At 46.6% G+C, this 16,393-nt stretch overlaps 1 protein-coding gene across 1 annotated transcript in view; it reads right to left on the bottom strand.

Annotated features, from left to right (window-relative positions):
• TYR (tyrosinase) overlaps positions 1-11,459 on the bottom strand; it is a 57,741-nt gene extending 46,282 nt beyond the window's left edge. The window contains exon 1 of the mRNA XM_028725594.2: positions 10,516-11,459. Within this exon, the coding sequence (XP_028581427.2) occupies positions 10,516-11,340 (825 nt within the window). The 5' untranslated portion in view covers positions 11,341-11,459. The remainder of the gene's footprint in view (positions 1-10,515) is intronic.
• Between the last annotated feature and the right edge of the window lie 4,934 nt (positions 11,460-16,393).

The following is a 16,393-nucleotide window of genomic DNA, read 5'->3' as shown; positions in this document are numbered from 1 at the left end:
AGCAGTGTGGGAGAGCCTCTTCGGTGAGATGAAATCCGTTTTTGGTGTTTTTTAAAAAAAGAGATTAGCTTTCGGAGGGATGTGTTTGTGTGTGGGAACGTAAACTGTTTTTGACAGTTTTGATCGCAGGACCAGGTACCTCAGAAGACCGTAAACACGAGAGAAGCATGCTTTGCAATTGCAGAGGAGTAACAAGAGTTGGCTGAGGGAAAAAGGAAAAGATTGGGCTGCATGAAGAGTGGGGGAGAAGTCAGCATTTTAGCATGCATTCACAGTTATCGCTGTTTCCATGGCAACATCTCCACGGAATAAAGTATGCTCTCCTTTCTTTCGAAGAGGGGAAGCAGAGTTTGAAATGGATACTTCACATAACCCCCCCCCCCCCAACAACAAATCCACAACAAGCCTTGAGTGCTCCCTGATCTCCTGTGTAAGTGTCATTATATTATTGCAGTTCAAAAAGCTGTTTCTTTGAGACTCCCCTGTGAAAGAAAGTGTTTTCTTCTTTTAAAAAAGATGCTTTTGCTTCTTATTTGCCCACTGAATTTCCACAAAGCCCTGAATAGTCTACCTCCTTCATCCTTTTTTTTCATTTTGTTCTGGACTTGACAGCCTTCTGGCATTAAATCTTTCTTCCTCCACCCCATTTTTGAGTGTATTCTCCTCTTGTTTACACTGCTGGGAGTTGCAAGAAATCTCCGTGAATTCTGAACTTAACCCAGTTTGAGAGGGATCAAAAGCTGTTTAATGAGTTGTGTGAAAACTTGCAGGAATCTTTTGTAATTGCCTAAGTCAGGAGTGGGAAACCTCAGACTTGGGGTGTGTATGTGTGAAATGGGGACTTGCCCCAAGCAATACCTTCTCTGTAGGCCATACCCTACAAAGACATCACCTTGCCAACAAAGGTCCGTATAGTAAAAGCTATGGTTTTCCCAGTAGTGATGTATGGAAGTGAAAGCTGGACCATAAAGAAGGCTGAACGCCGAAGAATTGATGCTTTTGAATTATGGTGCTGGAGGAGACTCTTGAGAGTCCCATGGACTGCAAGAAGATCAAACCTATCCATTCTGAAGGAAATCAGCCCTGAGTGCTCACTGGAAGGACAGATCCTGAAGCTGAGGCTCCAATACTTTGGCCACCTCATGAGAAGAGAAGACTCCCTGGAAAAGACCCTGATGTTGAGAAAGATGGAGGGCACAAGGAGAAGGGGATGACAGAGGACGAGATGGTTGGACAGTGTTCTCGAAGCTACCAACATGAGTCTGACCAAACTGCGGGAGGCAGTGGAAGACAGAAGTGCCTGGCGTGCTCTGGTCCATGGGGTCACGAAAAGTCGGACACAACTAAACGACTAAACAACAACAACAACAGGCCATACCCTCACCTGCTCTGCTCAATGCACATCTTGACTGCTTTTGCCTGACTGAAATGTCTCATTGAACTGCATTAATGCCTGCTCCCCACTTTTGCATTTATAGCATAATTTTCTATTAATTCTTTTTCGCAATAATCTTCATATCTGTCAGGGGCTCAGGAGCAGAGGGACAGGAAAGGGAGGAATTAGAGACCGAGGGGGAGGAATCCGAGGGGGAAGTGAGCGATGAGAGCCGCCCGAGGTCTCTAAGTCTCTCCAGCGAATCGGAGGATTCACAGAAAGGGGCTCCCGTGGTCAGAGCTAGGGGGTTGCCAGAGGGAACACCTCAGGAAGGAGGGGCCAGAGGGGACTCAGAGAGCAGCAGCTGGAAATCGGGACCAGCTTCCCCACCGGAGAGCAGTAGGGGGGAGGAGTCCCAGGCATCGGCATCAGGCAGCTTTCCGTCAGCGGAAGGACATGAGTCAGGGTTAGCCACGCCTGCATCAGAGAGCAAGGAAACGGTCAAAAGGAAGGTCGGAGGCAGCGCGCGCGCGCCAAGTTCAAATGTACAAGAGGGTGGCGCAATGAGCAGCTCGGATAGGGGGCCAGGTCCTAAAGCCCGCCGAAGGGAGGGGGAAGAGTCCGAGGGGTCCGCCTCCGAAGCGTCCAGGAAGGAAGGGACCCCGGGGGGTGGTAGGACCCAGAGGCGGAAGGAGAGACGGAAAAGGTGGAGTAAGGCTAGAGTCTTAAGCTGGTGTACAGGGGGCGGAGACTCAGACGGAGCTTCGCCGGTCTAGTGTCTAGACGTAGAGACGCACGCTAGGGTTTGAAAATGGATAATGTACTTTAATAAAGACTTTTGTATATTACCGCTGGCTAGCGTTGGTCCTCTGTGAGCTGGGACCTGGAGGCAGTCTCTGACAATATCAAATAGTTGCATTGCTTCTTAAATTGACTTCCCACCTCCATTTCTGCATTGTTTCTACTCAAACCTTTTCTGCTACATTATATCTTTATCTATTACAAAACAGATAAAATCTCCGTTGCAATTATTTTATCATTTCCCTTCTGTTTCTTTTATCTCAAATCCTGGCCACAATTTCATTTGACTATAGTTTTTTTTAAAAAAAAAATAGTCCATGAAAGGCCTTCCTTCCTCTATATAAAAAAGTTCATCATTTTGATCTCTTAATATCACTGTCAGTTTTGCCATTTCTGCATAACCCATCACTTTCAAAAGCTACTCTTCCTTTACTAGAACCTGCTCTCCTTTCCGTTTCTGTGCATATAATATTTTAGCTGCGCTTGTCACATACATAAATAGTTTTGCCATCTTCTTTGGAACCCCTGTCCCTATTATGCTTGTAAGGAAAGTTACCTGAAGGAGCGTCTCCACACCCATCGTTCAGCCCAAACACTGAGGTCCAGCTCCGAGGGCCTTCTGGCAGTTCCCTCACTGCGAGAAGTGAGGTTACAGGGAACCAGGCAGAGGGCCTTCTCGGTGGTGGCACCCTCCCTGTGAAACGCCCTCCCATCAGATGTCAATGAAATAAACAACTATCTGACTTTTAGAAGACATCTGAAGGCAAACCTGTTTAGGGACGTTTTAAATGTTTGATGTTTTATCTTGTTTTTCATATTCTGTTGGGAGCTGCCCAGAGTGGCTGGGGAAACCCAGTCAGATAGGCGGGGTATAAATAATAAATTGTTGTTGTTGTTGTTGTTGTTGTTGCTGCTGCTGTTGGTGTTGTTGTTGTTGTCTTTTGGGAAGAACCCATTTCCTGCTTTTTTAGTCATCAATCCTATATCATTTGGGAAGAGCCTGTTCCCTGCTTTTTCAAAGCAAAATTAAAAAATTCCTTCCAGTAGCACCTTAGAGACCAACTAAGTTTGTTATTGGTATGAACTTTCGTGTGCATGCACAGTTCTAATTTTTTTAATTTTTATTTTTTTTATTTTGTTTCGACTACGGCAGACCAACACAGCTACCTCCCTGCTTTTTCAGTCATCAATCCTATGCACAAGAAGCTGGCACAAAGCATATCAGTTTAGGTTAACTTGGCATTAAGTTGCACCAGATCAAAACTCTGTTCAACAATGGGGCAACTGCTGCCCTGCCTAAGCCTGCCGAAAGGAAAACAAGCCTTTTAAAATAGTGTTCTGCATCATAGAATCATAGAGTTGGAATAGACCACAAGGGCCATCGAGTCCAACCCCCTGCCAAGCAGGAAACACCATCAGAGCACTCCTGACATATGGTTGTCAAGCCTCTGCTTAAAGACCTCCAAAGAAGGAGACTCCACCACACTCCTTGGCAGCAAATTCCACTGTCGAACAGCTCTTACTGTCAGGAAGTTCTTCCTAATGTTTAGGTGGAATCTTCTTTCTTGTAGTTTGGATCCATTGCTCCGTGTCCGCTTCTCTGGAGCAGCAGAAAACAACCTTTCTCCCTCCTCTATATGACATCCTTTTATATATTTGAACATGGCTATCATATCACCCCTTAACCTCCTCTTCTCCAGGCTAAACATGCCCAGCTCCCTTAGCCGTTCCTCATAAGGCATCGTTTCCAGGCCTTTGACCATTTTGGTTGCCCTCCTCTGGACACGTTCCAGTTTGTCAGTGTCCTTCTTGAACTGTGGTGCCCAGAACTGGACACAGTACTCCAGGTGAGGTCTGACCAGAGCAGAATACAGTGGCACTATTACTTCCCTTGATCTAGATGCTATTGGCTTTTTTAGCTGCCGCGTCACACTGTTGGTTCATGTCAAGTTTGTGGTCAACCAAGACTCCTAGATCCTTTTCACATGTACTGCTCTCAAGCCAGGTGAAAAGGATCTAGGAGTCTTGGTTGACCACAAACTTGACATGAGCCAACAGTGTGACGCGGCAGCTAAAAAAGCCAATGCAATCAGGTTGTCAGGTCACATGACTGAGCTGAATGGGCTTAGGCTCCAGCCTAAGCCTTCTCTTGAGAGTCCCATCCGTGTCACACCCCTGGAATTCCCCCTTTGCCAGGGACTTACAGCAGCCCAGGCTGATGCAGGGTGAACAAGTTAAACCAGTGTATCTTCAGTTGACCCAGAGTTGGGGACTTAACAGCGACTGAGCTAGAGATCCTCTGCTCATCCTAAGCAGATCTTGCCATAGAATTGCCCCACTTTTAAAAAAACAATTTTTTTTTTATTTGCAGATTTATCAAGGGAAAGAAAGAAGAAGGAAACAAAACGAGATGAGAAGAAAGAAAGAAATAGATAACAACAATAATAACCAAATAATATAACAATAGACCATCAATCCACATTGTGGGTACAGTGACCATCAGTTTAGGAATCTTAAATTGGACATATAAGCTGATATAAGCCCTGCAGTTGCACACATGGGTATCAACACAAAATTGATGCCCATTTGAAATATGCTTGAATGTAGCTTGGTCAGAGGACCATTGCAAATAATAATAATAATAAAAAATGGTGGGTGTTTATCCTTCCAAGCTTGAAGTGTAAGTCTCTTAGCCACCATAAGAGCTCACAAAATCCATTTTTTGTTGTGCAGCCATTAATCCCCATACTACAGGAATATAGCTTAAAAGTACATAAAGGTAAAGGTAAAGGTACCCCTGCCCGTACGGGCCAGTCTTGCCAGACTCTAGGGTTGTGCGCTCATCTCACTCTAGAGGCCGGGAGCCAGCGCTGTCCGCAGAGACTTCCGGGTCACATGGCCAGCGTGACAAGCTGCATCTGGCGAGCCGGCGCAGCACACAGAACGCCGTTTACCTTCCCGCCAGTAAGCAGTCCCTATTTATCTTCTTGCACCCGGAGGTGCTTTCAAACTGCTAGGTTGTCAGGTGCTGGGACCGAACAACGGGAGCGCACCCCGCCACAGGGATTCGAACCACCGACCATGCGATCGACAAGTCCTAGGCACTGAGGTTTTACCCACAGCGCCACCCGCGTCCCTTTAAAAGTACATGGACACTTGCAAATATCATGGATTTCCCCAGTGTAACATTTCTGTAACTGCTTCAGACCAAACGGAATTCACCCCTGGCAAAGCCACACCACGTGCCTCAAAAGAGGCGTTCTCAGCATTCAGCCTCCAGCATTTGTCTGTGATAGACAGTACCTTTCTATGCAAACATTGCGGAGTCCAATATACTCAATATATTAACATTTTTTCTAAGCCTCTGACATTTGCATGACTGGAATACAGGTCCCTTCCCGACATGTGTGTCATCATCATGCACGTGACCTCTGGCACATGCACCTTTTTCGGAGCCAAAAGGGGGTAGGGCAGGGGAGGAATATATGCCAGAGGTCACGTGCATGATGATGGCACAGGGTGGGAGCAGGCCAAGGGAGAGGCGGACTGGACTGGGACTTCTGTGTGTCCCATGGGTGTGTGGGGCAGCCAGGAATGGAACTCCCACTTAAGCAGGGATTCCCCTGCATAGCCTACTATACAAAAGTGAAAATTGCATCTCTTGCTCCGTCCACTTTTGCCTCTGGCCACACGCACCATTGGCATGCAAACCACCACACACCCCTGAGATTGCCCACAAAGGAATGGGCTGGGGCAGCACCACTAAACAGAACTCTAGTCAGTCACGTCACTGGGCAGTCGAAGGAGAGGGGGGTAGGAAATTACAAGGTCAGCGCAGTGCAAATGCACCCGACTGGCTCTGCAAGTGCGTTTGCACCGTGCTCTCCTCACCACAGCCTCACCCGGTAATCAGCAGTGATGCAACCAACCAGAGCTCAGGGGAACCGTGCTACCACACCACTGGCTTCTGCCCGATCCTCACCCAAACATTTTCCCGAAGCCCCATAAGACTTCCTTATTTGGATGATGATGAAGAAGAAGAGTTTGGATTTGATATCCCGCTTTATCATTCCCTTTAAGGAGTCTCAAAGCGGCTAACAATCTCCTTTCCCTTCCTCCCCCACAACAAACACTCTGTGAGGTGAGTGGGGCTGAGAGACTTCAGAGAAGTGTGACTGGCCCAAGGTCACCTAGCAGCTGCATATGGAGGAGCGGGGAAGCGAACCCGGCTCCCCAGATTACGAGACTACTGCTCTTAACCACTACACCACACTGGCTCTCAGCATAGAATGTAGACCCTCCAAATATTGGTATATACAGTGGTACCTCAGGTTAAGAACTTAATTCGTTCCGGAGGTCTGTTCTTAACCTGAAACTGTTCTTAACCTGAAGCACCACTTTAGCTAATAGGGCCTCCCGCTGCTGCCACGCCACCGGAGCACAATTTCTGTTCTCATCCTGAAGCAAAGTTCTTAACCTGAGGTACCATTTCTGGGTTAGCGGAGTCTGTAACCTGAAGCATCTGTAACCTGAAACGTATGTAACCCGAGGTACCACTGTAATCCTCATCACACCTCACCACTGGCTGTGCTAGCTGAGGCTGATGGGTGTTAGAATCCAACAGCACAGCAGGAGGTTAGACCAGATCACTCTTGGGATCCCTTCCAACTCTACCATTCTATGATTTTTGAGGATCACAGGTTCTCCATTTCTGATTTAATGGAGTCATAATGGCCGTACTATGACCATTTCCCCCCAGCTGGCTACAATAGGCAGTGCTTTATCTACAACACAATAGACAGTGTTTTATATTTTATACTGTTGGTTCTGTTTTCAGTGTTGCCACATTGCTTGAGGCCCTAAGAATGGATTTTTAAAAAAACAATAATCAAAATGACACACTTTACAAAACAAAATCCTCAGCACTCTACCAAACAGGTTAATTGGGACTATCTTTCATAATAAAAAGCAAAAACTTTCTCTAGCGACAAAGGATGCTAAATGAATAGACATTTCCCTTGAGAATACTCAGACTCCTTTCTTGCCTGTTAAGGTATAGAGTTAATTGATTCATTACTAAAATCTTGGCTCTGGGGGAAAGTAGGAGGGAGGAATCCCACCTCCATTCCTGTTTGCAGAAATAAGTTGCCAACATGGGTGCTTATGTTTCCACTGTTTTAGCTCTAAACATTTTAAGCTTGATGGCCATAAGCAATTTGGCACACATTAGACTTGCCATATGTCAGGAAAATGCCTGACATGTCCGGGTTTCTGGGTGTAAAAATGGTGTTTGGGGGGGGGGGGGATTTTTGCCAAACTGGCAAAATGTCAGGGAAAACAGGCAAAAGCAGCAGAAAAGGGACGTGGGTGGCGCTGTGGGTTAAACCACAGAGCCTAGGGCTTGCCTATCAGAAGGTCGGCGGTTCGAATCCCCACGACGGGCTGAGCTCCGGTTGCTCGGTCCCTGCTCCTGCCCACCTAGCAGTTCAAAAGCACGTCAAAGTGCAAGTAGATAAATAGGTACTGCTCCGGCGGGAAGGTAAACGGTGTTTCTGTGCGCTGCTCTGGTTCGCCAGAAGTGGCTTAGTCATGCTGGCCACATGACCCGGAAGCTGCACGCTGGCTCCCTCGGCCAATAAAGCGAGATGAACGCCGCAACCCCAGAGTCGGTCACGACTGGACCTAATGGTCAGGGGTCCCTTTACCTTTTTATATTGGTTCAACCAACGCTCAACAACAATTTTTCAAAAAGTAAACTTTCAAAAAGTGAACTTTTTGAACTATGGCAACCCTAGTGGCACACATAGAGACCATACCTGCAAAAACAAATGAAATCATGCTTATTCCATCACAGAGCCGAATATTGAGAGACAAAGTGGTGTAGCAGTTAGAACATTGGGCTAGTACAGGGTTTCCCAGACTTGGTTCTCCGGTTGTTTTGGGACTACAGTTCCCATTATTCCTGGCCACTGGTCCTGCTAGCTAGGGGTGATGGGAATTGTAGTCCAAAAACATCTGGAGAAGCAAGTTTGGGAAACCCTGGTCTAGCATCTTGGAAGACCAGAGCTCACTGGGTGATCTTGGGCCAGTCACCATCTCTCAGCCTAACCTACCTCACAGGGTTATTGTGAGGGTAAAAATGGAGAGAGTGGGAAGGTTTAAGTTCCTCTGAGTCAAAGTTTGAAGGAGCTGGGGTTGGGGAAAATTTGCCCCCTGTTTGCCTAGTGGATTCATCCTGCTCCTCTTGCCCTGCTCCCACCTCTGCCTGTTTTGAGGTCACACACACAGGAGTGGGTGGGTGGGTGGGTGGTGTTTGTGTGTGAATCTTCCTAAGCAATATAATGCACACCTGAATTATTATTATTAATTAAATTTGTATCCTGCCCTATACCCACAGGTCTCTGGGCAGTTACAACACCGGGTTACATCCCATTGCTCGATATTACATATGCACTTGGGTTAGTGCAAATTGGAGTGCTCAGGGCTATACCTCAGATATGATGCTACAACCCCTCTTAAACCTTGCCAAGTGTCTGTCTTTGCTGAAGGATCAACTTTTGGCTTATTCACTTTCATGGTGAGGCAAAATGGCTACCAAAGACAGCAAACTGCTACAAGTGGGATTTGCAATAAAATGTTGCATTGTAGAGTTCTTCCCTTCAGGATTGCAGCCAATTCCCCCTCCCACCCATCTCACCCCCCCCAAAGCCAGTTAACACGCCATAGCCATTGAGTAACTTAGTCCTCATTGGCCTATTTTGGGGGGGTTCCACCTTTGTAGGGTTTCTTTTCTTTTCTTTTTGTACTTACTTAATCCTTAGCGTTGCCCCAGTCCTGTGGATAATGCTGCCTTGTGCATGTGTTTCTATTTTGGCTACATAAACTCGTAGCCTGATCACCAGAAGCAGAGAGAATTAGGTAAAATCACATTTATAGAACTTGATCTCTCTCCTCCAATCAGCTGCCACTTATCTGCTGGCGTTCAGGCTGTCTGTTTACTCAGGTGTTTGTGGCTGCCTGGACTGTAAACCAGCTGACAAAATGGATTTCGCTGCTGCTTTAATCTTTTGGTCGTTTGCGTTTTGACACATTATAGTCCCCAATTGCTTCTTGGAGAGCACATTGCATTTTCGATAGGCTGTAAGTCACTAGCAGAACTACGGTTGGGAAACTGGCGTCTCCAGTTAGAAGGATCTCGTGCATCAGTGCTGGTGGGGAAGACTTCTTCATGGAGATGATGGGGAGCAGGGGCAGAGGAAGGGGGGTGCAGGCTGCCCCAGGTGTCACCACTGAGGGGGGTGACAAAATGTTGGGCGGCACTCACCGCAGCGCCTGCAGTATGCCCGAGCCATGCGTCTCTCTTGGGAGTGATGTGGTAGCTTGTGTGCGCACAGGCTCCACGCTGTCCCACCTGCTGCATCCCCCCGGCTGAGTGGGAGGAGGCAGGCAGGCTCCAGAGGCCCCACAGTGCGCCCCGCCCCTGGGCACGCCACCCCAGGCACCTGAGTGGCTTCCTCCGATGGTGACGGGGAGCTCTTGCCACTCAGAATACAGGACCATCAAAATCTGCCTTATACTGCATCAGACCAATAGTCTGTCTAGTTCAATGTGTCCTACACTAGCAGGAAGTGGCACTCTAGCATTGCAGATGGGGGTACTCTCAGAGCACAATCCCTATCTTGCGATGCCAGGGATTGAACCTAGAATATTCTGCTTGCAAAGAAATGCTCTACCACTAGGGATGGCTGAATATGTCGATTTCAGTTTCTCATTTTTCCAGCCTTAACTTCCACATGTTTGCAATTTGAAAAACAAAGTCGTCATGAAAACTCATCAGCCTTTCAGTGCAAATTTCTCCTAACATTTTTGTACCCAATTTCCCCTAACGCACAACTTTTTTATTTATTTTTTTGGCATTACAGCTTCCCCTAATAAGATGCATTTTTCGTATGCAACTTTCACTAATCCTTGCATTTCTGTGCACACTTTACTGATGCATGTGCATTTTTTTGCACGCGTCACTGAGCTGGAGAACTGCCCTGCAAAATTTGGAGCAGTGCAAATATCAACGAATGGCAGCGTTTTGGTTCGCATATTGCTTTGGCGAACCTAAATTAAGTTCACTTTTAAATGCAAACTGAATTTAACTTCTCTCCCACCTCAACTCACTGGTGAGCTATGATCTTCCACTAAGGTAGATTAAGGCAGCTCCACATGCTCATACAAATATGCAGAAAAACACAGCTGTTCATGGCATCCTGGTGCACCAAGAGACTTAAAGGTACGGTTTCTCCCCTGTGTAACTCAGCAGAAACAGATTCCCACCTCCCTGTGCCTACCTGCCACGAGGAGAAGAAAGAGGCTGGGCTGAGTAAATTTGGGTTGCTAGGGTGCCTTCCGCCCATGTACTCATCCGTACAGATGTCACAGCTCTGGGCGTCTCGCCAGTCCCAGTAGGGGATGGTGAAGTTCTCGTTCCCAGTGAGCTTTTGGATCTCATGTTCCCACATGAGCAGGAAAAGACGGTGCCACGGAAGGAACCCCGGAGCCTCGTGGGCAAAATCGATATCCCTCCACACATTGGTGCCTCCAAGGAGTGTGTCCCGAGAGACGTAGTAGTGCATCCAGACAAAGAGGTCATACACATTGATGTCTCGGAACATGGGCGCCGAGCCATTGTTCATCTGGGCATACGTTCCGGTGGCGATGACAAAATCCCGGCTGGTGGTATGCTTGGCTAGGTTGAGGTAGGCAAGGAACTGGTTCTTTTCCCTGGTGCTGAGCTGGAAGATGTCTTTCCTCACCCTCAGCTTCCTCTCTGTGCAATTGGGACCGGCAAAGTTGAACTTGCAGTCAGCACAGCTGAATCCCATGAAGTTGCCGGAGCATTGGCACGTCCGGTTGTAAAACACGGCGGGCCAGTCTTCCCGGTCGTCCACTCCAGAGAAGGGGAACTGAGGGCCGAGAGGGGCGTCTGAAAGTAGGATCTCGCGACAGGATCCCCTACCTGACAGCTCCCCGCAAGGGGAACCATCGCCAGGCCAAATGGGACAGCATTCCTTGCTCAACAAGCTGTCGGCATTGGCGCATGCCCGAGGGAACTGGCCAGAACTGAAGGGCAGAATACCCAGGAAGATGCCAACGTGAAAGAGAGACATCTTCATTCAGACCTAGAGTCCAGTGGTTCAGCAGCTGGCAAGGAACAAGCTTCTGTCCCTACACTTTCAGAGCCCTGAGAAATTTTCCCGACATCTCTCCAGAACATCATCCAGTCTCACTTCCATCTATCCCCCTCCCCTCCCCTCAACTTTCTGTAATCTGATTATCACATGTCCTGGGCTCCGTCCAAAGAACTCTCACTCCCCTTCCCCCTTCGGCTCCAGTTAGTATAGAGACTTACTATGAGAATCTCATCTTCTGCCTAGCACATGATCACTTTTGATGTCCCAGCAGCACAGAGGGTGGAAGCCTTGGTCACACACAGGAACTTGGGTGCTTGGTATAATGTCTCATGGGGTTTCTGCGTGGAAGGAGGAGAATCGAGGGCTGGGCAAGGCTGGGAGCGTGCAAGGAAATCCCACAGAGCTTGGCGCAGTTGCTGAGCGAGCCCAGCGCAGCAAATCTGCAAATTGCTAAAGAAAACTGGTCTGGAGATCCTCAATCATGCCTTTTAGAGAAAGACCTGATTTTGTGCATTTTCCAGACAGAAAAAAATATGCATAAAACTATCCTGTGAAAAAAGGAGGAGGAGTAGAAGGCATAAATAGGGAACATTGACATTTTGGTTCTCCATTTGAATTTAGCTTGGTGAACAAAGGAGCACGCTTTCATAAAAGACCATGCACTCCTGCATGAACTTGCTCTGAAGTTCGGCTCATCCTCTGAGGCGCTTCTCCTGATGCTTGCCCTGTTGGAGATGCCAAGGGTGGCAGCTGGAGAAAGAGCCATCTTGGTGCCCAAGTTGTAGAATGATCTCTCAATGAAGGCTTCCTAATGACAATGCTTATGTATTTTAGACATAGGTGCCGAGTCCCTATGAAGGGCACTCACAATTTTTGTGTGCGCCAGAGCTGTGCACGCCATGTAGGCATGTATGCCCGACAGTGTGCATGTCCGAGGTCAGCCTGCCTGCTGATATGCACATGTGACGTCAGCACACCACAGGGTATGCTGATGTCAGATGCACACACTGGCAGGCATGTTGATGATGGTGGTGATGATGATGATGATGATTTATTATTTATACCCAGCCCATCTAGCTGGGTTTCCCCAGCCACTCTGGGCGGCTTCCAGCAAAACATTAAAATACAAGCCAGCCTGCTTTTAGATGCCAGGCAAGGACTATCATAATAATCATCACTATCATACCTGCTTAACTGCTATTTTAACAAAGGTTTGTTCTGCATTAAAAATAAAAAGAGACGTACTAAAACTTCTTTTAATTGTTAACATGTAGCAAATTAGTTTGCATCAAGAGTTAGGCTACTCCACCTCTTTTATTCCATTTTTAGAGGCACATTTAAGATGCTGTAATTTCTAGATTTATATACGCAACATCCCTACCTGTAGATGAGTTGTTCAGCTTGCATTTTGCCCAATCCACTGGAATGAGGTTCAATAACTATTATGGCTGCCTTCATGGGCATAGCCAATGGGGGGCAGGGAGGGGCAGCTGTCCCCCCTAAATCAATAAAAATTCCTAGCAAATTGAGGTTCTGCCTCCCCAACAAAAGGCCTGCCCCCCTAACAAAAATCCTGGCTTAGAAAGACAAGTCCAATATCTGGATCTGCTTCTACCACCTGCTGAGGTGCTGAAAAGCATCGCTCTCTGCTTTGGGGAATAGGGTGTCCAGGTGAAAAAGAAGGCATGGTTCCTGCACCTTCAATTGTTGTGAACAAGAGAGAATGTTGGCAGCCAGTTACCTCTGCTGCCATTCCAGAGCTGCAGGAGCACTGCCCTCACCCTTCTATTCTTTTGCATTGAGCCACCTGATTTATGGCACACCAAAACAGGAGATCATTTGCAAAAGGCCCCATGGCTCAGATATGATGGGAAAGACCTGAGCGCTAAAGCATTCTCTAGACTGTGAACATTCTGCCTGAAAAATGTTGCCTTTCTGCAGGAATCAAGGGGTCGTCATATGATGCCTCTGAGTAGCACGCGGCTCCTTAATCCTCTTGGCTTCAGGAAACACAGACAGATTATCACAGGGTCTTTGTGCCTGCTTCGACTCCCCAAACTAGGCTGCTTTCTCTCTCTTTCTCCCCCAACATACACTTTAAAAAAGCTGACTCAAAGTGCAATCACTCTTGCTGCACTATTTCATTCTGCATGCTGGTTTAACCATTAGAAAACCTGAAGATCTTTGCCACTCATCGAATCCTGAACGTAAAGTGGAAGGGAAAACCAGAGATGGCTCATTTGTGGGGAAATTACCCAGTTGGCTACTTGACAAAGGTCAAAATGTAGGGCACTGTCTCACAACACAGGGAGACAGACAGATGCTCTGTGGCTTTTCGGACTGCTCTAAAATTGTAGAAATGCAACTGTATGACATTATTGCAGTCAAACCAACAATTCATGTTTGGCCAGATAGGCACATGAAGGGGCTGAGGCTCACAGAAGTTTCCTGAAAAAATTGCTAGAGAGAACTCTGTGAGGTCACTTCCTTTGTCTGCCTTGGCAGGAAGCTGTAACACTACATACTTCCTTTCTGCCTAGGCATCCCTCTCCTTCTTCATCATGCCTTCAAGCAGACCACACATGCATGCCTGAGCTCTGCAGCTCAGACACTATTTTTTAATTTGCATTTTGTACTTTTGTAACTTAGATAGTAGCCATAAACTTGCCTTCGTTTTGCTACTGTAATCGCTGCTTCAAGACCTAGATTATGTAAGTAAATGCTACTTTTACTTCTTCACAAAACACTGTGAGTGATTGTTGTTTTGAAGAGAAAAGGGATAATACCAGGAAAACCCAGCCTGCCTTAAAGCATCCTGGATTGTTGTTTCTAGAAGGTTAAATCAACCTTGTCTTAACTTCCAAGTTTAAGCTGCAAAGGATGGTACTCTGCTGATCTCACTAACATGAGAAAGGAAAGATAATACAGTGGTACCTCAGGTTAAGTACTTAATTCGTTCCAGAGGTCTGTACTTAACCTGAAACTGTTCTTAACCTGAAGCACCACTTTAGCTAATGGGGCTTCCTGCTGCTGCCGTGCCGCCATAGCACGATTTCTGTTCTCATCCTGAAGCAAAGTGCTTAACCTGAAGCACTATTTCTGAGTTATCAGAGTCTGTAACCTGAAGCGTATGTAACCTAAAGCGTATGTAACCCGAGATACCACTGTAGCTAAATAATATATCCTCTCCTGGTGTCTAAATTCATTCCTACAAACAGACACAGCTTCCCGGATAGCATCTCCATGCCAGAAGGTCTGTACGTATTGGGATTCTCCTTATGTTAAAGGGAAGGTGGGGAACCTTTAACCCTCCAGATGTTATTGTTGGACTCCAACTCCCAGCAGCACCAGCAACAGGGGCATTGGTAAGGGATGATGGGACTTGTTGTCTAACAACATCTGGAAGGCTACAGATTTTCTATCACTTTTGCACTTTTCCAATCTTAAACTCAGTTCTCCACATTTTAGCATGAAATTCTCCTAATACACACATTTTTGTATGCGGTATTTTCCAGTAGGCGAACACATTTTTGCAAAGCAGTTTTTCCTAATGCCATGCATTTCTATGCATTCTTTTCACAGTGGTACCTCGGGTTAAGTACTTAATTCATTCCAGAGGTCCGTACTTAACCTGAAACTGTTCTTAACCTGAAGCACCACTTTAGCTAATGGGGCCTCCTGCTGCTGCCGCACCACTGGAGCACGATTTCTGTTCTGTTCTCATCCTGAAGCAAAGTTCTTAACCTGAAGCACTATTTCTGGGTTAGCGGAGTCTGTAACCTGAAGCGTATGTAACTTGAAGCATATTTAACCCAAGGTACCACTGTATATGTGTTACACAAACACCAGTACAGTCAAACCCTGGTTTTCAAACAGCTTAGTTCTTGAATGTTTTGTCTCCCAAACGCCGCAAACCCAGAAGTGTGAACTATTTTTGGAAGCCGAATGTCCGACGAGGCCTCCGTGGCTTCCGATTGGCTGCAGGAGCTTCCTGCAGCCAATCAGAAGCTGTGCTTTGATTTCCAAATGGAAACGGAACAGGTTCCATTCGACTTCCAAAGTATGACCATATATGCATTTTTATGCACATTGCGCGGCTGGAAAACTGCACTGCAAAAGTGTGCATTCTGAAGGATGTCTCTGCTTCGGTTCACATCTTGCTTCAGAAAGCATGAAATAGATAAGGTCACCTTTCAATGTGAGCTGAAATCAAATTTCGCTGCCATCCCAATCTGTTGGATATCTGCCTGTCACTCAACTGTTAAAGGCAATAGTGGGAATATAGCCCTTTAAGTCACACGCCCACTTCTTGTTTTAATTCTTTGCGGCTGAAAAAAAAATATTCAGATTTTTATGAAGTTTTATAAAATTGATTACCGTAATTGATCACTTAATCAGTTCCAACAGCTTGGCTAATCAGGTAAAAAAGCAAACAAAAAAAACTTCAGTTTGTAGGCAGCCCTAATTATCACATTAGTGTGTGTTATTATAATTAGAATCTGGATGCTAAGCTTCCACTTGAGCAGAAAGCGGAAGGTCAAGTGACCAAAATAACCCTTATACATCTCTAATCTTTGCCTTTTTCTTGGAGTGGAAGAATTTACCCTTTTGATTGACTTATTCAGGATGCAGAACTCAAATTACCTTAGGCTACAAACGCTTGAGGACCTGTTGGAATTTAGAAGAGGCAGCTTTTGACCGGCTGCCTTGGCATGTCAGGCAGAAGCTGAGCATCTGTCAGATTGTCCTGAATCACCAGAAATTTCCCACAAGACCAGCATGGCTAATGTCCTCCAAGACACATCTGATGTCTTGATTGATGTGGCTGCAGGTGCCTTTAATCAGGATAGGGCTCCTGAACCTCTGCTCCAAAAATCAAAGCAAAGAGGATTTGGCAGCAGCCTCGAGAATCATGCAAATCACCTCCAGCGCTCACCCAAGGGACAAAGAGAAGCATCTGAACGATGGTTCACTTTGTAAGTTTGCATCAGGTGGAGAGACAAGCAGCTGCCCCTTGTGGTGGAAACACTGAATT

Source organism: Podarcis muralis, chromosome 4, assembly GCF_964188315.1.
Source record: "Podarcis muralis chromosome 4, rPodMur119.hap1.1, whole genome shotgun sequence".
Taxonomy (NCBI): domain Eukaryota; kingdom Metazoa; phylum Chordata; class Lepidosauria; order Squamata; family Lacertidae; genus Podarcis; species Podarcis muralis.
The sequence above is the reverse complement of the archived record's forward strand: the minus strand, read 5'-3'. Positions and strand labels throughout refer to the sequence as shown.